The 22,354-nt window shown below is 37.2% G+C and overlaps 1 protein-coding gene across 11 annotated transcripts in view; it reads right to left on the bottom strand.

Moving 5' to 3' along the window:
• Positions 1-796: 796 nt before the first annotated feature.
• Positions 797-22,354, bottom strand: part of PRKACB (protein kinase cAMP-activated catalytic subunit beta) — a 71,492-nt gene continuing 49,934 nt past the window's right edge. For 9 of the 11 annotated variants that reach the window (XM_065072684.1, XM_065072683.1, XM_021294180.2 and 6 more), the window contains 9 exons: positions 19,007-19,068; positions 17,938-18,066; positions 14,412-14,510; positions 13,862-13,944; positions 13,205-13,331; positions 12,388-12,483; positions 10,831-10,953; positions 8,594-8,758; positions 797-3,727 (listed from right to left, as the gene is read on the bottom strand). In XM_065072684.1, the coding sequence (XP_064928756.1) occupies positions 3,602-3,727; positions 8,594-8,758; positions 10,831-10,953; positions 12,388-12,483; positions 13,205-13,331; positions 13,862-13,944; positions 14,412-14,510; positions 17,938-18,066; positions 19,007-19,068 (1,010 nt within the window). In that variant the 3' untranslated portion in view covers positions 797-3,601. Of the gene's footprint in view, positions 3,728-8,593; positions 8,759-10,830; positions 10,954-12,387; positions 12,484-13,204; positions 13,332-13,861; positions 13,945-14,411; positions 14,511-17,937; positions 18,067-19,006; positions 19,069-21,395; positions 21,457-21,871; positions 21,987-22,354 lie in introns of those variants that run through there. The other 2 variants (XM_065072687.1, XM_005507229.4) reach the window with 2 other exon arrangements.

Raw genomic sequence — 22,354 nt, forward strand, 5'->3', positions numbered from 1 at the left:
AATCTGCTGCTCGACATGCTGTTTGCACGGGAGCTCTCGTAAAAACAGAAGACAATATTTCTGCAGTTTCTTAGCTTGGCTCTAGAAAAAGTACAAAGGTCTTTAAAATGTAATATGGCATTTGTATTACAGAAGCAAGAAGAACACAAAAGCACAGGCGGCAGGCATACAGCAGAAGCACAGAGGCCGCAGCTCTGCTCAGACAGCAGGCAAGGGAGGAGTGCGGTGCCAGAGCCTCTCCAAACACGCTGGCACAAAAAGCCTCAGGACAGACAAGGCTGAGCCCAGGAACAGTCTTTACTTCTATCAGTTGTTTCACAGCACAATGAGACACAGCACAAGTTTGTACAGCGGGATCTGCAGACAACTTAGGAACAGGCAATTATCTTTAATAAAAAGCCCCCAGTCTGAATGTGAAAACATGAAGACAAACGACATTTCAGGTCATGATCGCCTCGCTCGCCTTTGATTGTCCAAGAAGTGCAGCTCACCGAGTTCTCACGGTGCCCTTCACGTTCTCCACACACCCTGGGGTTAGTGTAAAGCCTAACAGGTCCCAACTAACATGTCCAGTATCTTTCAGAACCTTTTCCTCTCACCTTCAACCCCCCTTTGCAGTGTGTGGGGAGACGCAATGGCTCTCATCACACAACGTTCTGATTCACAAAGAAGCAGCACAGGTGTTGTACATAATTTAATTTGCACTTCTGTATATAAATGTTTACTATATTGCACACTATTGCAGCACTTAAAAACATCTAATTATTTGCAAAAATTAGTAAAATACTTTAAAGGATTTAAAAATAAGGGTTTTAATGCAACTGACAAGATAATAAAAAAGCAATTTACTTAATGAGATACAATCCTTTATGTTGGAAATGAAAGTTACATACAACTAGAGTACAATTAAAATATACCATGTAGTTCAACACTTAATTCCTCAAATGTGTAAAATTAACAAGCTTCTACTGTCATAGATATACAATTTTTCCATATTGTGAAAAGAACTTTTCAAATTAAATACAGGTAACATAATATTCTGTAGTTATATTTTATGACTGTGTTTAAATGAGAGGGCTGTATAATACTCACATTGTCAAATGTACTCACTAATGCCTTGGAAATTGCACACTTCCCCTCCTTTTCCAAAATAGAATCTCATTTCCATACTGAAGTCTATTATGCCATATTGGACAAGTATTTTACTTTCTAACAGGATTTTCATAAAATTAAAAAATAGCATAATATCATGGCATCAAGATGACTTTTCCACTTATGCCCACGTAGAATTTAATCTGGTTATCAGACAGACACGTCAGAACCAATTTCCTAGACTTTCGTCTTATTGTACACGCAAGATGAATGATTACAGTATTTTACAAAACAAAAATCTCTGAGCCTTACTAGAATTGTAGATCTAATGATTAAAAATTAAAATCATAACAGAATCAACTTGTGATCTCCAACATTTATTAAAATCTTTTAAAGTTCATAAACGACAACAAAGTTACTGTAGAATTTATCGCATACAGCTAGCATACAGCAGCATGTCCTTGGTCTAAATGAAATACAAAAGATTTTAACATTTTCATACAAAGGATTTCTTTAAATTTATTAATGTGACGATATATCTTTGTTACATAAAATTTGCTACAGCAAAGTATCTTATACTTTTCTTGCACATATGTAAATATGGGTGGACAAAGACTGCATTCAGTGTCAGCCTCCTAATGACGTTGTGCAAAAATGCTCAACAACCTAAACATACAGAATGTTGGATGGTACGTTTCATACTCTTTTGTAAAATGTCTACAAAGGCTTTTCTGAAAGGAGTCCAAACAGGTTAAAAGGAAGGAACGCCAGTGGTTTATTTGCACTGACATTCAAACACATACAATGGCTATGCATCAATATAGCTCTGTTTTTTTTTAAAACAATTCATCCTTGTATGCATGTAAATTTATCGTAAAATGTGAGGCTAGTTTAAACTGTTTAGATGTGCTGTTGTAAGACAGGTCACCGAGACAGCCAGAATCAAGTGTACAAATAAAACTACTATGAATAAGGTTAAAAGCAACCCCCAAAAAAGTGCTGAGCCACTTATTATTAACATTGAAATAAATGTGTAGAAGTGCCCAAAGCTAGCACATGGTAGCAGTATCCTTTAAGTCAGTTGGTGAGAGTATACAAAATATAATTAAGCCCAAATACTTATATCTGTGTGACCATACATTCTGTTTGATTGAAAGAAAGTAGGTTAGAAATGAAGACACAACGCAACTAAAGTAAACCCAGCTGTTGCAGTTTTTAAACTTTGTCTCTTTTCTTCATGAATGAAGTGCCGTAATTAAAAAGAACATGATTGTAGCAGTACTCCATCCTCAGTTTACGAATATAGTATACCAGAATAAAAACTTGGCAATAACCTCTTATTCTTGACAGCTAACAAAAAAGAACCGTGTTCACCCAGCGATGCATCTAGAAAATGATTTTGCATTTGCTAAACCATTTGTTTTTCGTAGCTAACGACAGAGCGCATTTTGCTTTTTGTGGTATGCCGGTTTTTATTTTAATGGATGCCTTTTTAAGCAAAAAAAGCTCAAAACAAGGAATACGTTGGGAGCCCAAACACTGGCTTTTTTTTTTAAGAAAAAAAAGAGTGAATCAAAATGAATCATATTCTCTACAATACTGACCAAAACTTCCTTTAAGAGTTTAGGGTTCGTGTTCTTAAAAAAGCCATTTCATACCTGCCAACTGAAATGCTGGTAAGTTGACTTGATTAAATATGGTCCAAAATCCAGACCAGGTGGATTTACTCCCTCTCACAAGACTGTAAGCTTTCCATGGTACAGTCTGGTTATGGCAATTGACCTGCTGCCAAGGTGGGAAAGACAAAGGAAGGAGGCAGTGATGAAAACTGCAGGGATGTAGAAAACCAAGGCACGGGGTCTAGCTACTGTCCCCTACTTAAGCCATCCAATTGACTCTACTGAATTTTGGTCAGTCTCCAGGAAGAAATGTTTTTAAGTTAATTTAGCAGACATTTATATGGCGATAAATACTACCTTCAAAAATGCTAAAAATGTTGGCTAGGTTCAGTCTGAGCTACTAAAAAATTATTATAAATTGTAGCATCAGACACAAGACAGACAATTATTGGCTGGCACAGACTAGAAGCAACATTTATCTTTCACTTCAGTCTAAATCACACTAGCCGCAACACCTTCCATTTCACTCACACAAATAATACATTATTCAAAATAAAATGGAGCATTCTTGGGTAAAAAACTACTTCATTTTAAAGGGGGAAAATGAACAATACACAGAAACAAAGAACGACAGAAACCAAAGTTAAGCAGGAAAGTGGTCTATTATTCTGTGTTACTGCACAAACAGTGCTTGCTTAATTGTGCCTAGTTAGAAGGGTTGGTGCAAACTGCACACATGGAAGATGGCAATAAAGACCTCAGTCAGCTTTGTGGAATGAAGTAACTAGGTAACTGTTTTGACATATGATGGTCTCAGCTCCACCTCATCTGTTAACAGAGTGCAAAGATCCCAATGTGAGCCCTGATGTCATCTTGTCCTCTTACTCCTACTAAAAATCAGCAAATTCTTTTGCACATTTTTCTGTTAGAGACGCACGAATATCTTCTTCTTCATAGTCATCAAAGTTGCTTGTATCTCCAGGGCCTCTGCACTTTGGTATGAAAGGAGCTTCTACCTGTTTTTCGGGGAACAAAAAAACCACACATTAAGTATTACTGGCCTTTGATTTAACATTGTGATAATGAGCACAACAATATTACCAGGACTCCTCAAATCCTGCCGAGAAACAAGATATCACAGCTTAAAGTCATGGCACAAAACCAAACACAGCCTAAGAAGGTGAAAACCTAGATGTATGAATGTAAGTTGAGAAAGACTAATATGTCACGGACAAACATCAATTAAAATTACTTCCACTTCAAAACAAAGTTTACTTCTCGCTCCCAACATGGCAAGGGCTGCATGTCACCATCGCATAGTCATGATGGAAGCGGAGTCGATTAATCACCATCAACACTGCTCAAAGATCTTAGGGCCGTTTGGAACCCGTGTCCTCCTATTTACCAACAGTCCTCTATTTTCAAATAAAACTGAGCTAATACAAGTTTAAAACCATTTGTTCTCTATCTCCTACCAAGTTCCGCCCAGGAACTGTGAGAAGTGAGAGGCTTCTTGAAAGCAGGCCACAACTGGGAGACCAGCAATGACTTGAAGGGGTCACTAAAAGACTGCACAAAAAAGCCAGTGCAGCTCTAAGAAAGCCTTTGATACTGTGTGTCACAGTATTCTCCTGGACAAGATGTCCAGCACACAGCTGGGTAAACACACAGTGCAGTGGGTGAGCAATTGGCTGACAGGCCGGGCTCAAAAGGCTCTAGTAAACGGGGTAATGTTGGGCTGGTGACCAGTCTAGCAGGGTTCCACAGGGATCCACCTCATGAAGACATTGAAACGCACTGGCCCTAAGTGACTTAGACTCAGGATTTGAGGGATTGCTTAGTAAGTTTGCTGATGACACAAAATGGGGGGGGAAGCTGTTGACACTCTTGAGAGCAGAGAGGCCCTGCAGAGGGATCTGGACAAACTGGAGAACTGGGCATGAAGTTCAACATGAGCAAGTGTCAGATTTTGCACCTGGGACATGGCAACCCTGGCTGTACATACAGACTGGGAAATGAGATGCTGGAGAGCAGCTCTGCTGAGAGGCACCTGGAGGTTCTGATCGATGGCAAGTTGAAGAGGGGCCAACAGTTGTGCCCTGGCAGCCAAGAGGGCCACCCATGTCCTGGGGTGCACCAAGCACAGCATGGCCAGCCGGGCGGGGAGGTGATTGTCCCGCTCTGCTCTGCACTGGTGCAGCCTCACCCAGAGCACTGGGTGCAGTTCTGGACACCAAAGGATAAAAAAGGTATTAAGTTACTGGAGAGCGTCCAGAAGAGGGCTATGAAGTTGGTGAAGGGTTTGGAGAGGAAGCCGTATGAGGAGTGGCAGTCATTTGGTTTGTTCATCCTGGAGGAGAGGAGACTAAGAGGTGGGGCAGGCACCAAAATCTTCTATTTAGTGACCAATGACGGAACCTCAGGGAATGTGAGGAAGATGTGCCAGGGGAGGTTCAGGTTGGACATTAGGAAAAGATTCTTCACCCAGAGGGTGGTGGAGCACTGGAACAGGCTCCCCAGGGAGGTGTCACGGCCCCAGGCCTGACAGTGTTCAAGGAGAGACTGGACAACACCCTCAGACACGTGGTGTGAACTGTGGGGTTGTCATATGCGGGGACAGGAGTTGGACTCGATGATCCTCGTGAATCCCTTCCAAGTCAGGACATTCTATGATTCTGCAAAGAAATGAAGGAAACCCCCTTCTGGTGAAGACTGCCTGCACAGCCTCCCAGACCCATGTACATACTCGATTAGCCTTCAGATGCAGCACATCTCACAGCAACTGGATGGCAGTCAACCATTCACCCTCTGGTACTAGAACCAGTTATTTTCCAGGATCCTCTTAACTGCAGCTTCTTGAAGTTGAGGGAACCTGCAGCTTTTTAAAGTTGACCTTACAATAAAATCCTTGGGTCTGGCTACAACTTAACAGTCTCAATCTTTCTATCCCTACTTTCAGCCTCTGCTCATCTTGGAAGTTAAACTGAACATGACACAAAATGAAGGTGTCTGCACAGGGACACACCTGCATTGTTACCAGGTAACAGCTTATGCTGTCCCCACACAGTGCGGATGGCAGGGAAAGAGGGAGTTGTTCCCAACTTGCAGACACTGAAATGCTATTTTAGAGATCAGACTACTAAATTCTACTTTTGTTCAGCTAATATTAATTCAAGATCTTGATCCTTCTAGCCTATCACATCTCAAAGTTCAAAATTAAGCTTAATTACTTTTTAAAATAACCGAAACTATAGAGTCAATCACATGCTGGAAGAAGGAACAGTCAGGGTTTGGGGTTGATGAGAGGCAATGATGAAGAACGGATGGGAAGGATGTGACCAGAGAGAAGGGATGATGAGGGAGAAGATGTTCTACTGCAACAGGTCTAGGGCAAACTGCATCCCTCTTTTCTATTTGACAGGTGCCTGATTTATCCACCTTTACAGTAAGTAAAATTACAGCAAAATTATTGAGGCAGGGTGTTTGTGTGTGAATCAGTAAATTAAAGAGATGACTTTGTGTAGTAACACTATACACATGCAAGAAACACCAACTTTCTGCATTTATAGACTGTGCTACAATTGTCACATGTGTATCCTTTTGTTCCTAAAACAATATATGTATTTAGGTTATCTATCTAGAGACAATATACCCTCCGTGTACATGCCTAGTCTACAGAGCCACATATTGGCCATTATCTGAATTGTGTCTCTGTGTCTTCTCAAATTGATTTTCAATTACTCTCTTACAGCAAAGCTCAGAGCACAAGAAATATCTTATTTACTGCTGGAATTTTAGAACATGTTCAAATGAGATGCCTCAGACTTTTTTGCTATTATCTTCACCAAGGAAATTGTTGAAAAGAGATTGCAGGAGATAACACCAGTTTACAGAAGAAACACCTGTTTAGCCCTAAGTGCAATCATATTATCAGGCAGTACTTTAATAAACAGCACAAAGAAAACAAGACTTGATATTATCTGAAATATTAAGTAATTCACCGGTTCACTTATGACTGTAGCACAACAAATTATTCACATTACATTAGCTGCCAAGGAACGCTATATTTAATCAGGAAAATACATGCTGTGGTAACAGCCACTGTGGAAAGCTGGGAGAAACCCCAAGTTTATTGCTGTATTTCTGTGACTGCTTAAAAGGTATTACAATCTATGCTGTTGTTTCAGAGCCTTAGTATCACATTATTTATTCCTTTCAATTAGAAGCTTCAAACTTACTCAGTGTCAGCTTTCACAGTCCTTTAGGACCAGTAATAGTTATTCTGACTGTACTGTTAGTTCACATTTTAAAATATTTCCTGTTTCTGTGAAAGTAATTCTCTACAGCAGTGCACTAGCAATGCTAAGAATATTTAGCACAGTATTAAACCAGCCAATTTAATAACATGGGGCCTGCGTGTCCCCAGACAAGATACTGGCAAATGAAACTCAGTGCATATAAATCTGCCTTACAAACAGGCATTAAGAAAGCAAAGAAAGATAATTACAATTCTGCAATGGGGAATCTGTCCTTAAAAACATCTATACTTAATACAAAGAAAACAGAATGTGTTAATTGTACCCTGTCTTCTCGTAATTAATACATGAGTGAATACTAAAACAACTGTACTGTCAGTTTGTGTAGCCAAACAACCAGTTTCTTTTTATAAACTATTGTTAGTATTTAGGTTTGGCCTTTAAAATACTGTTGTTACAGCAGCGAGTTCATGCCTCTACAGCCAAGACCGTTAGCATCTCAACAATGTAAACCAGTTCCTTCAAATATTATTATTTCACCTTTTTACCAATATCTAGACGCAAAATTATTTCTCCACCTGAGTCTCCTGGGACAACACCAATGAAGTTATTTTAGTCTTTTATTGTGTCTATTGAAAAAAGAAGAATTCAGAGGCTGCATTTAAGAGAACAATTTCTTAGGAGTCTGTTTCTAGAAACCCATTCATCTACAGGTATTTGACTCTGCCTTCAAGGGGAGAGGGAGCTTTGGAGCTACTCAAAGACAGACCTAGACTGAACTGTCACCATCCTCATCCCTCTGCCCAGCTCCGCTTTGTTCATCCCAGCACCCACTAACGTGCTCCCTTCTGGCCAATATGTTACTGGCTGCTCACACTCTGAAAATATTCCCAGTTTCTCTATTGCCTTCCCTCTTATGCAGTCTGAAATTCATAGTGCAGACTGGGCAGGGAGTTTCTAAAAACCACATTACAAGCCATGTTGGTCAGTCAGGTCTAGAAAACCATCCTAAAAATGGCAGATAAAAAGCCTTTAGCAGCTCATGGAACTGCAGTCCACTAAAGCGTAGCGTAGGAAGACAAAAACTCCTCAGCAGACACTGAGGGCTGAGTAGATGCTCTCTACATCTGACCTGGTCCCAATCACAGATAAAGCGAGAGCAAAGAGGAGGGACCGTACTTCTTCAGCAGCAAAATGAAAACTGGAGCTTTGACTAGAGCTCTTCTGCACTGAAGCAAAGCCTGACTGCTAGGAACTAGCTGGAAAGGAAAACAGATTCCTCTCTGCTGTGGAGGAGTATTTATAGATGCCACTATAGCAGGGGTTAAATAAAAAGTGAGAGAGACAGGAGATGGCTCATTCTGAGCTACTCCAGAAATAGACTAAAGCATAACATGTGTTAAGGGAACATGAATGTTACACAGAGGTCCAGGATAAAATACTAACGAGAAACAAACACAATTTAACCAATATGTACTATTCAGAGTCTTAAAGATTAAACTACTTTCACCTTTTCCCAGTTTAATTAAAAGTTACAGATTTAAGGATGCAAAAAATGAAGAACAATTAGAAATTTTACTTCATCCCCTGAAAGACTTATAGTAGTTTTGAACAGGAAGGTCTTACCTTTCTCTGATAAATGGCAATCCAATCTGTAGTTGCAAACCACTTGTGATTCTTTATGTCATTTACACCATTCTTGAGATTTCCATATCGTTTGGTCAAATCTACCTGGAGTAAATTTCTTAGAAGATCCTTAAGGTCTGAACTGAAGTGTGACGGGAACCTTACCTAAAATTATACATTCACAACATTAAGAAATAATATACACAATCTGATTCTTCATGAAGTGAGGCAAAACAACGTTCATGCAAAAGGAAATATTTGGACCATTTTCTCTTCTTCCTCTACAAGCAATTCAAGTAGGAATGCATGAAGGGAGAGATGATTATTGTTGCACATCTTTCTGTTTCACAGAGTCTTTATCAGTACCTTGTCCATTTCCCATTTTTTGAACTGAAAGTTTCTACATCTGAGTTAGGGGAAAACGTTAATTTAATATAATAATGGCATAAAAGCTAAATTTAACTTGGTATCTCACCAACACAACATCAGCTCACAGCTTTCTCAACTCTTTTCTAGGAACAAATTTTTAGATTATATTATATGCTATACTATACTGTATCTTGTGTGTATATAACATGTAAATATACAGATACGCTGTCAGATAACTGAAAATCCAGTCTGGAACTTTATGCTGTGCTATAATCTGTTTCTGATAACTGAACACATCAATATCAAAAGCCTTCAATAAATAAAAGAGCACTGCTTGAAGATAACACAAGTGACTTGCCAATACAATTAATTCAAACCTGGCTAAGAAATATTTAAAGATGATTAATGGGATACAATTACAGAAGGTTTTACTAGCAAAAGATCTATAGACATCATTTGAGATGGAAGAGAGAAGGGGGAAAAAAAGATACACAGAAAGTTGCATTTGTCATGCCCATAGTCTCAGCATTTGACACTGACAACATTCAACTGATCAGTTATGATGTAAATGCAGAAGATGGAATTATTTAACATAAAAACATGTTGCAAAATCAAGAGGTCTGATAATGAAGGACATTGCTTCAGTTTACCTGTTAATATGGCCCTATTGTAGCACATGAGAAATTCACAGGTTTTAATGAATATAATAATTAGTATTTCCTTACTTCTCAGCTGTCTAACTCATTTTTTCAAGTAGAGAACTAAGTGCTTGAGTTAAGATTAAAACAAGACTTAAGGTTATAAAAGAAACATACTGCTAGCTGAGAACTGAATGTTAGAGTTTCCAGAGTTCAAGTCCAGTGCTGTTTCTGCACCCACGGACTCAGTAAGAAAGGTAGATGATCAACTGTACAAATGTTGAGCAAATTAGATACAACTGCAAAAAATGCCCAAGTATTTTTGTTCAGAAGATAAACATTTCTTTAAAAATTTATCTTCGTAAATTAATTCCTATCTATTCAAGGAGATGGTTGAAAGGTCACAGTATTAGTCTTTCAAAGAGCAACCACCTTCTTGATTTCAATAAGGTCCTAGACAGGAATCGTCTCACTGCAGTGCACACAGGGCCTGCTGAGGCACCTCCCTTCACTAGAGTTACAGGAGTACGGGGGGTGCAGCACGGAGCGTGTTTGTGTAGGGACAAGAAACAACAACCATAACAAATCAAGTGAGCACAACAAAACACGAAGATACAACATTGGCTGGCAGGAGAAACAACAGAATGATCACATTTGCACCCTGCCACGCTAAAAGATATTAATGAAAAATAAAAGTAAGCAGTTGGGAACACTTATTTAAAATTTTATATAACAAGGAAAGCTGAACAGAACATTAGACATGCCTTGAACTACAGGACTGCAGGAGTAAAAAGCCTACTATGAATTACAGAAACCAAGAGTAAAAAAGCCTACTATGAATTATAGAAACTCTTAGAAGCTTCTCAAAAGTTGCAAAAACATTCTAGAAGAGAAAATTGCTGGGCAAATTAAGCATACAGCTAAATAGTTGTTAATAGTTGCTGGATCATTTTTATGCAAGCATATAATGATATAATACTACAAGGTCTGTAAACTTAAATAACTTGCAGTTTAAATTTGAAGGCAGGAACAGATTTGTAGAAGTTTAGTTTTTAATATTACTGTAGCAATGTCTGTACTTAACAAGTATACATCACAAACTTTTTCCATATCCTTTCCAAATGGCGCACTGTCTAGTAGCCAGCAAATTCTGCATCTACTCCACACAAAACCCAGGTTCTGCAAAGACAAACAACTGCACCTGCAAAACCAGACAGTGGATTCGCTCACCTTGCCAGACACAATCTTCTCATAAATTTGAATGGGCTGATCTGCAAAGAATGGGGGATATCCAGCTGCCATTTCATAGATTAACACTCCTAATGCCCACCAATCCACTGCCTTGTTGTAACCCTGGATAAAACAAGAAATACCATTGTTAGCACATTTCTGACATACTTCAGCATTTTCAACATGTATCTCTGAAATTCCAAGAAAGCAAACACATTATTGCTTGTTTAATACAGAACGTACAACGTTGTTGAAACCAAACTGAAGCTCACAGATACCTAAAATCTAATACAGTGATGACAATGAAACAGATGAAAGTGAAACACTTTTCACATATTCCTGTGCTGAGTTTCAGTGATGTCTTTATGCTGATGTGACAGGAATCCCTGAGCGACAGAAATGGGCACAATTTATTAAAAACAAAATAATCTTGTCACAGAATGACTGAAACTTCTTTCAAAGCTTAGGGAAATTTCATGGAATACAACAAGACATCCTATATTGTATACTATCATCTTTTTGCTTGATTATCTGCGTTTCAGAACATTCATTTTGATATTTAGTAAACTAGACTTAAGAGCCTAAAATTTTAGTTAATTAGCTGTTATAGACTAATTTATGATCTGGTCTTTAAAGCCTAAACATAAAATCATTAGTAAATCCCACTTAATATTTAAAACCACAGAAAACCCCAGCAACCACATCAGTTTTATGTGTTCACTGAGATATTTTACTGAGATCAGGGCTAAGACTCAGTTTTTCCTGAAAAATCCGCTACAGAGAGTTTGTAGTAGGCACCTTCCAATTTCTACTGCTGCTTTAACTGCATGAGGACAAAAAAGCTGCAAATAACAAACATTTTCTCCCCACAGAACAGTATTTTTAGTTTAATTAAACCACATATTAAATCGATAATTTCACATCATGCATTATGATTGTTTATATCATAAGCAGTTCCATAAACTATAAGGATATTTTTCCTTTGCAAAACATGAAGGGCTACAGTTGAACAGCTTTATGATAAATAATACTTAATATTTCTTCTGTGTTCAAAGACTCAGTACAAGTACAAGACACAAACTGATCAACAGCAACCCGAGACTGCAGGTACTTTATGTGTAAAACCAGTGGTTTGTCACGTTTGATTTCATATTAAGTGCCTTAAACCTGAAACACCCTGCAACTAGTTATTATACGTGGTTCTCTGGAGCTCCTGTTCTAGTCTGCTAAACACTTTAGAATGTGGTCACTCAGATCTGTGGTTCGGATAAGGATGCTAATTAAACAACCCAGTTACGGATTCTTTAAATCCCTTTTTCCCCACACAAGTTATTATACACAGCAAGCATATGTAGAAAGTTCTGTACAATAATGTTTTGGAGTAAGTTTTAGTATACTAGAAAAATGCAACAATCACATTTTGTGTTATTCATAAACAGCTGACAAGTCAAGATTTGATTTTTGCAAGTATCAGCCATTATCTCAGAGTTTAATATAATAATTGGGTCATAAGCTATAACTGCATCAAATGCATGGCTGAAAAACAAGACAAAGTACCTTGCTGAGAATTATTTCAGGTGCCAGGTATTCTGGAGTTCCGCATAACGTCCAAGTTCTTCCTTTTACTCTTTTTGCAAAGCCAAAATCCGTGACCTGTCATCAGAAGAAACAAATTAACTGCAAGTGCATTTTTATGAATAAATTTAAAATTAAGTACTTCTGAAATATTTTGGAAAGCTATTTTACACAGAGGAAAAATTTTTCTCAAATCGCACAGTATAGACAGTTTGGACGAGATGATCCTTGAGGTCCATTCCAACCTGGTATCCTATCATTCTACGATATAGTGAGAAGCACTTGCAGTAGCCAGTCCTTCTGACACTTCTCATACAGAGAGATAGCTGGTTTCTAGTGATAGAATGAATAAATAACATATCAAGTGTGGGATTTATCTGACACTACATACTATAGTACTTGCTAACATCTAAGCTGGTTATCCTTAACCACTCATATAGACAATGCAGAGAATCAGACATTCTAGGGCACCTTTCATCTTGTTCTAGGGCAGATGTATAAAATAGGTCAGAGGAACAGAGCCATGTAATCACCTCCCTCTCACCACAGACCCCAAGAGAAACCTTGACTACTCGCTCAACTGCAGACAGCTCCATTGTGCATGCTTCATTTTAGTCAGAGGAAGCACAATCCCATGGTTTTAACCATTACTAAGCAGAGGACGTTTCAGTGCTCCCTGAAAACACGTTTTCATGCCAACCAGCTTCAGACCATTTATTCTGAACGTATTTGCCAGAATTACTTAACTCTACACGGTAAGACAAGACTCCACTTCCTAAACATATGAAGAATATCATACCTGGATGTATCCTTGCTGATCAATTAAAAGATTTTCAGGCTTTAGATCTCTGTAGATGAGGTCTAATGAATGGAGGTACTCAAATGTTAGCACTATCTGAGCTGCATAAAACCGTGCATGTGGTTCACTGTGAAGAATTAAAAGAATATTAAGTACCCCAACACTATGCTAAGATACTGAAAGAACCATGTAACTGCCAGGGATAGATAAATTAAGTATCTTTTAACTGGCTCTCTTACTGTGTAACAAGGAAAAAAAAGCAAACAGCAAAACATTTAGAACTGATACACTCGCTTCCTAAATTTAAGTCTTGCCGTTAAAATACACATGCAAATCAAGATGAACATATCCCACAATATGGAGCTTAGACTTAAAATTTTACTTTCAGAAGCTATAAATTTCAGGGACAACATGCACAGGAATTCCAAGATTCTATCGTGCATAGATCACAAATGCCTGCATCAACTAATTGAAAAATAAGGCATAATTACAAGTTTTGCATTGCCTGACTAGTTTAATTCCACTAAAAAAAGAAGTAAATTAAATGTGCTTACCCCTTCAGAATTTTTTTTTCGATACTAACAAATTTGATAAAACCATCTTCCCAAATTAGCAACATAAGCCTTTGTAAAGGAATACGGTCATTAATACTCTTACCTGAACCTTCCGATTCTTCTTAGATGTGAAAACATTTCACCACCAGGAACATACTCCATTACCATGTATAAATTAGAATTGTCCTAAGGAAGCAAGTAAAGACACACAAATACATAAGACTGTCATTGAGAAGAGTCTCAGGTATAAACCTCAAGCAAAAAAATCTGCAGAACAGCTACAAATTTACCATTCTATACATTGGTACAGAAATACATCCTTTGATTTCTCTCAAAGACAGAACGATGCCTAAAAGCTCCCTGCTGTACAAAAGTCAGTTTCCCTCCAAAACAAGGGAATTATCTAGATGTTTAATTTCATTTTTATTTATTTATTTATTTGGAGATATCTTTTCAATCACCACCTGGTGAACTGGGGTGTGTACAAGTGTGCACACAAGGGCAGGAACTCCTGTTCAACAGTGCCATGTGAAGCACCTTTGCAAACCAAAATACTACAACTAGTGTACTGCAAGAGTTCAATGTTTTACTATCTAAATTTTGAAGACCTATTTCTCTGAAACCCAAACAACTACTTTCAAAATAGTGATTACCTTAAAAGAATACTCCAGTTTTACAAGGAAAGGAAAGTTCACTGCTTGTAATATTCTCTTCTCATTCAGTGTGTGTTCTATTTGCTTCAGTTTGACAACCTAGGAGAGAAAAAACAATCTTCAGTTTGACATTTTATAGCTGTTGATAAATTTTTCAGCGTAAAACAATTAGCCAGAAACAAGCTTGTAGCTTTACAGATAATGAAAAACCTTATGGATTACTAGATTAAAAAGTCTAACGACATTTTAAAGAGTAATAGTCATGCAATACGGTTTCCTGATAACTCCAGAAATAGTGCTTCTTTCTACACGCCAAGTGTAGGCACCAGTAAGGAAAACATCTCTGCATTTTCTTAAGAATCACTTGTATTTGTAATGGAGATCCTTCCGCAGCCAAGATGACAGTTCAATAAAATCCATTTGATCTGTGGGCCCTTTGCTAAGAAAAGCAGGAAATTGTGTCAGACACATTTAATTATGAATTTTGTTATGTGTGAACAGGAGTAAACTGACTTAATTTACATAGCTTACACATTACTAAGGAGAAACCTAAGCAGAATACAAATTCTAAATTTCCATTCTTATAAACAAGAGTTACTTCTGCCAGACCTTTCAATGGGTTTTGCTTCTCTGCTCAGCAAACATATTAAAAAAATCAAATGCTACCTTCTTGGAATCCATTATAATATGAAGCTGCTAACAAGGCAGCAAGTGGCAGACTTCTGCTAAGTTCTCTTTCACAGTAACTAATAATTGGTTTCCTTGTGTTAAACCCCAACATTGCATAATTGATTCTTTCCATTTTACTTAATCCCTATTACACAATTTATCTATATCTCATTTCGAGAACGGCATGATTTCCAAGTAAAGTTATGTTTTGTTTTTCATAGGAAACAAGGAAAAAGTGTACAAGCGTGATAAAAACAAGTCTGATTTTGCATGTTCAGAAATCAAATCTAACTGCTGTAAGTAAGAGATAAGCAAGATATTCCAACCCTGACTGGAACGGGTTAAGTTTAGCTTTTAGATGCAAAAAGTAGCTGCTATGAAAAAAGCACCCAAAACACTACTCTTTTGAAATAAATGTCATTCAAATTAAAGAGTGAGTTTAAAATATTAAATCTCTTTGGAATAGCAGACCTCTAGAGACAAAATAAAAATTTTACTCAAATCACCTCCTTTGTGGGAAACGTATATATATCCCTAAAAGGCCTCGGTACTGGAATTACCTTGACAATCAAAGCAAGCGAGGGTTCTGCTGTGACATTGTGACGCGTTCAGCGGCAGGGCTGGACGAGCCTTTACCGCCCGTCTCCCCCTGTGCCAGTAGGTACTGGGGGATGGTGGCAGCAGCGGCACCACCAGTTGAAGCTGCTCGGTGACACTGGATCAGACCAGGGCCTCTGAGAGCCCAGCTTTGCTCACACTGAAGCTCAAGCTCAGGGCAAGTCAGTCACGGCTTCTTGTACATCAAATGGTATCTGGTCATGGTAAATTCTTCAACAGCTTGCTTGTGTCTGAGCTTTTATTAACAACACAATTACTTAAGAAAACTAGCCAAACAATGTGTTAAAGCCTTCTGAAATTAAGGCAGATCAATGAAGAAATAACAATGCTACACACAAAACTACTGCTATATCAACATCTATTAAACTTTTTTTCCCCTCATATCCTGATGAACCAAGACTGGATAACAAAGGGACACACAATATGGTCTTATTTCCAAGTCAAATGAAAATGAAAAATTATAGGCAGCCTGCATATTGTTTGATTTCAGACATCTGTATGCTTTCTATAGTGCACAAAGTGATAGAAATGTGTTCTCTCTCAACCATCTCCTATGTTATGATCAAATAATAGAAGTTACCAATATAACACTACAATATTTCTAATAGAATACATAAATATATAACTATATGCTAAGTTGAGTAGAAAAAGTGTGTATTTCATAAAGGAACTTCAGATTTCTGATTATAGACAAAATCATCTACTTTTCAATAGAAGACTGACACCTGGACACAGACACCTTTAATCCTGTGAATCTTTTACTGCAAGTCCACTACAATCATTAAAAATGTTCAACTTTTGCTTTTACCAGATAATTTCATAGCTAAGGCTTTCCAATTTTAACTGAGAGGTAGCAATGAGTTTTGGTGTTTGTTTTTGTTTGTTTGTTGTTTGCTTTTTTAAAAAATAAAAATCTTCAGACTATTTTTATGGCAGCTTGCTGCAGTAAGATGTCATTTCCTAAATGGCTTCAGTGACAAGGCCTGAGCCATTCACCAAAAAGGGTTCAAAGAAAAAACAGTTGCAAATGTGACATTTGCTGGGGGGCTCTGGTGCAGCGGTGTGATGCTCATCACACCTCGTGTTCCACCAATGCTCCCTGCAGATGCCACCAGCCACCCTGAGGTAACGGCGAGGTAAAGCTCCACGCAGGTGGGAATGGTCTGGGCTCTCTTTCAGTCGTGCTATGTTGGAATGTCTTTTTAATTTAATTGGGTATTTTTTTAAAATAAAAGCTAGAAACTACTGTTACAGGAGAATGCTGAAGTTGCAAAAAATTGAGCTTTCCCAAGTAAAAAAATAATGTCAGAATTGACACTGAAAGCTAAGTTTTAGTTTCTTCTTGTCTGACCATTATAAAGCATTATTTAGCTAAATGACACATTATTCAAGGTCCAGGACCTCAAATCACACGTAAAGAATACTCTAACTGCAACTCAGGGAAAACAGTCACTGTCACAGTTCCATTATATAAAATCACTCAGGAATGTAATAACGCTTAAGCGCAAGAACCCACACTGAGGCAACACCGACTTTAATAACAAGCAACTGACAAAATGAAAGTTCTCATTGCCAGATTAATATTTTCTTAATATTATTTTTATTATACAGTAGCAATACGTAGTACCTTACAAAGTTAGAAGAGCTCTTCTGTTGACAACCTTAAAATCTACTGAGCTAATTAATGTACTTCTGAAGAACTTGTCAAAACCGCTAAAATCTGACTGTATTGATAGATTTCTTAAAAATTCTTATTCTGGAATTCTATTTTATTTAAAATTTAAACTTTATCAAATGACATTGCTTACTTAATCCAAGAGTAACAAACTGTTAAAATCAGGCTGGAGTAACAATACAGATTCAGACTACTGCACGTAAATTTTCAACATAGAAAGTGTCTGTTGTGTGACAGCTGTTCTGAGAGAGATGACTGTTCTTCCTATGCAGCCACTATAGATGCAACAGGATTATTACATTATTACACACACAAAATGTAATATTCAGATGCTACTTAGAGCCTCTTTAGCCTTCTATTAATGTCAGTGGCCATTGTAAGAATTCTACACAACGCCAACAACTAAATCTGCTGGCTAAAAAAGAAAGCCAACTCTTTAAAGTATCACCAGTATTCAAGTACGATTAGTAAAAGCACAGGAAGTGCAAAGTTTAGCCGGTTACCAGATCTTTGTCTACATAAAAATATTGAGTAAACAAAAAAACCATTGTAAGTTACACCAACCTTCTGTTTGTCCAGTATCTTCATAGCATAATACTGTTCTGTGGCTTTATGTTTCACCATCATAACTCTCCCAAATGATCCTGTTCCAAGGGTTTTTTGCCTCTCAAAATCATCTAGGCCAGCAGTATTCTACAAGTACAAGGATATGACATTATTTACATTTTAATACCCAAAGACAATTTTAACTGTATGGACTGAACTAATTTATGAAAGAAAATTGAATAAAATTACATTTATCAAGGACAACTACAGCCAATTATAGTGTTGTTATAATTTCATGCCTGTCAATTTTTAATAAGAGATTTTACGTTTCACTCATTAAAGCAGAAAAAGAGTTAACTGAATTGTATCAACACTTCTATAATTTGTCCATACTGATAAGACATGCTTAGTAAGAAACATTTAGCAGTAAACAGATCATGAATTTAACATGCAGGTAAATAACCCCCATACGCTTCACAAACAAAAATATTAGAAAACACAAAAAATCCAAGCTCTAGAGACAGTTCTACATGAGAGTTGTCCGGAGAGCCTACCACTGAGTAAATTTTCCTCAGATATTAATTACCATAGCATTTCAAATGCTGCTTTAAAAACAAAAAGACTTTTCCCAAATAACCCAAACCCCCAAGTTCACTTTTTAAGATATTTCCCTCTAATAAGCCTGCCCCCAAGCCCCATGCAGTAGGATTTAATACTATCAATTCCCCTTAATACCATTGGAAAATTATTAACAGGGTAAATTACAGATGTGCCGATACTCAATGTTATAAAAAGCCAGATAAAAGATGCCTATAGATTTTGACTCTTGTCATATTGATGGTGAACAACATCATCAGTGAGAGAAAGCTCCTGTTCAGTATGAGTATTTCATCAGCTCAGAGCTCAACAAGACCCGAGAGACTTTGCTGATGACCTTCAATGACAAAACTGACATTAGAAATGGAAACTTCTTTAAAAATTGCCTTAAACTGTTTTCTGCACTGCTCATAACACACTGACGACATTATAAAAAAACAACAAAAAAAAAGCAACAGAGAAAATTATTGAATGTTTAAACAACTGATACCTGAGGGGGACTTTCCCATTTTCTTAAAAAGTCTTCTTTGGCTTTGGCTAAGAACTCTTTCACTGAAAGCACAAAAAAGTACATTTCATTAACGTAATTCATCATGGATGCAACGGAGAAGCTTTGTTAACAAAATATGTAAACTTCATCATCAACTTCTTTCTTCAACTCATAATATGCTATTTTCACCAGGTATGAAAGCAAGTACCAATGCCTCTAGAGCTGCTACAATATCTCCAGGTGACCTCTAAGCTTTCTGGAGTAACTACATCATTCTACACAAATTACTTAAACTACATCAGCTCTAATAACTCACAATATTGTATACGCAAGCAGGCTTTAAGGTGATGTAAGACGTTCTTAATTCAACTGGGAAAAAAACATGACATTTATAAATAGCCACTCCACATCTGTTTTTGTTAAATAAAAGTTACATCTTTCAACTGATTGAGCGTAATATCAATCGTATTGCTTTTTTCCCCCATCACCTTTATTTAAAGGCTGTTTGCAAGCTCATGTACCAAATGGACAGCATTACTGCAAGCACAGACAAAGCACATGGCTACAACGACACTGCACATCAGGCATGCCCACAGTCAGAGAATAGATATTTTAAATATTCATTTTCTATTGAAATTGAAGGAATGTGTAATAGCAAACTTCTGGATGACTGTTTAAAATGTGCACCAACATATTTTGTTCAGATCATCTATCAGCTGTTCTATTTTTTGAATATCAATTATCAGCCAGATCAATGGAGATTACTTAACACAGAGTCATAAACGGGAGGTGTTTCAGACATTGCTGTGGTTCCAAAGGAGTCACAGAATCAAGAAGAAAATATCATACTGTTTTTGTGTTCTCTGAATCACTTCACATAATATAATGTTAATAACAGTGGATTTTCTGTACTGTGATGTTCTGCCACAAGCAATTTCTAAAAATACTCAGCGTGCGCCAAGATTATTCTGGTCAGTATCTAGGAACGTACATTTTAACAACTGTATTTTACCTTCTGATGGTCATTAAAATATCATGTTTATAAGGGGCTGTAAACAATCATCTGATGAAACAGAACTCCTTCTGTACTTTTCAGAGAACACTAGTGTCTGCACAGAGAACTTTTCAAAATTCTCTCATCGCTCTTCTGTTACTGCTACAGTTACAGCAACAGTAACAACAAAGGCAGCCCAGGAAAAGACTGGTCATGAATTTTCTTGTCTTCCTTTTTGCCCCTTCTCAAGTGCATTATGGGACTCAACTATCACAAAACTCAAGGGAGGTTTATGGCTCTGCTGGAGCAGCATGCTGGCAGACCTCAAGGTCTTAAAGTTGTTTAAAGCATGATATCCGCTCAGTAATTTTAAGAGAAATAAGCAATACCAAAGAGGAGGAACACACTTATTACCCTAAACTTATGGTTAAGTACAGTAAGAACAACATAGTTCATATCAAATAAACTATTTTATATTGACATTAAAACTCACTAGGAGTTAAAAATATTTTAGTGGGTAATCAGTAAAATGTTTGACATATTTTCGACACACTGGATTAATATTTCCATTGTTTTTAAATTGTTTGGGTTACTCATGTAACGACTTTAAATTATTATAATTTGAAAAAGAGAACAGGATTTCCTGTGGCATGAAATAATTTTTCAATACAAAAAAGGGAAGCTAATGATGTCCAAATTTATACCTGATGATCCTTATTCCATGAGGAGAACAGAGATGACCTGATGAAATGATAACTACTAATAAAAGCTTTTTAAACATCAATTTATGTCAAAGTAGTACCAACATTATTTTCTCTCAATGACAAGAAAAACCCAAGGATGATGATTAAGAGTACCAAGAAGCTGAGTCTTCAAACTGAGCCAGCTATAGCTTAAAATGAACATTAACTTCAGCAGTATGTACCACAACCAAAACATGAAATGATTGGTCTCATTTTTTCACGTCATTTCAGTACATATGTCTTAAAATATTAATTTTTAAGAACAATGGAGATAACATGAGAGATATTTAAGTTTTTCCATATTTTGCACTGAAATACAATTTTTCAGTACTTACAAAAATATACAATGGTATTTACATGTGGTCATCTTTGTCTCTCTTCTACTCATGAAATAAATGTTGTTTATGGAAAAAAATGTGATTCAGCTGGAAATATTCAAATTGTGGAAGAATGCAAAAAAATCTCTAATTTCAATAAGCCACAATGTCTCCTTCAAGAAAACTTATTCTACTTTGCTTTTGCTCTCTTTTCTTGGAAAGCAGCATTGAACATGTATTTGCAAAATAAAACTACCTAATGGCACTCATTTATGTTAAAATCACTATCTTTTAAAAGCCATTTCATATTGTGTAGTGTGTTTTACTAGACTTACATTTTTTCCTAATGAGAAAGTGGGTCAAATTGTGCCTGGTTCTCATTTTCAGAGGTCACCTGGGCTCCTGCACTACAACACAATTCAGCAAGTGATTTCAAACAGAATTTAGGCAAATTCAGCGCATACACTTCAGTCACTTCTGAAAAGAGAACTCTCAGTTTGAAACAGGATTAAGCACTTTTGAAAATTACATCTTGATCACAAAACGTTAAGTCTTGCTACACGAGAACACATTTCGTTCCTACTTTTTCAAGTGCAGAATCAAAATTTACACCAACTGGATAGTAGCGGCCATTGGGATTGTTGTGATGATGCAAACAAATAGGTTGACTAGATGATGACTTGGAAGGTTTCCTCAGGTGCACATTTTTAGCCACTTTACATTGTTACGATGTGACTCTTGTTTGCTTTTCTAGTTTTTAAACTGTTCCTAGCATCTGTGACTTTGGGCACTAATGAAGGAATGAGCATACCAAAAGTCTCTATAGGTTCCCCAAGGGTTGCAGGAACATTCACCCACACAGATGAGATGATGAAGAGAGGAAAGAAAGAGAAGAAAAAAGTTTTATGCATTTCCACAACACATAGAAAACACAAATACATTCCACCCTTTCCCCTCCCCACTGAAGAACAGCCCCTGTAATAAACCAGCCCTTTCCCACACAGACAGAATGACTCATGCTAAATCACAGAATGCTTGAGCAAAGAAAAGACAAAAAAAACCCAAAGGCAGCTAAATTCAGTACGAAAAAAAGATGATGCATCACAGAAATAAGCACAGCTTACAAAACTTCAGGAGATCAAGTTGGCATCTTTAACAATTAATTTATTCCAAGACACACACATCCAAGGAACTGTTGCTAACAAGTGTATCTATCTTCATTGCAGCATGCTGGATCACAATAAAACCTGTAATCGGGTGATCTTCCCACTACTTGGCACTTTGTTCCAAAAGA

The sequence above is a fragment of the Columba livia genome, chromosome 8 (genome assembly GCF_036013475.1).
Source record: "Columba livia isolate bColLiv1 breed racing homer chromosome 8, bColLiv1.pat.W.v2, whole genome shotgun sequence".
Classification (NCBI taxonomy): Eukaryota; Metazoa; Chordata; class Aves; order Columbiformes; family Columbidae; genus Columba; species Columba livia.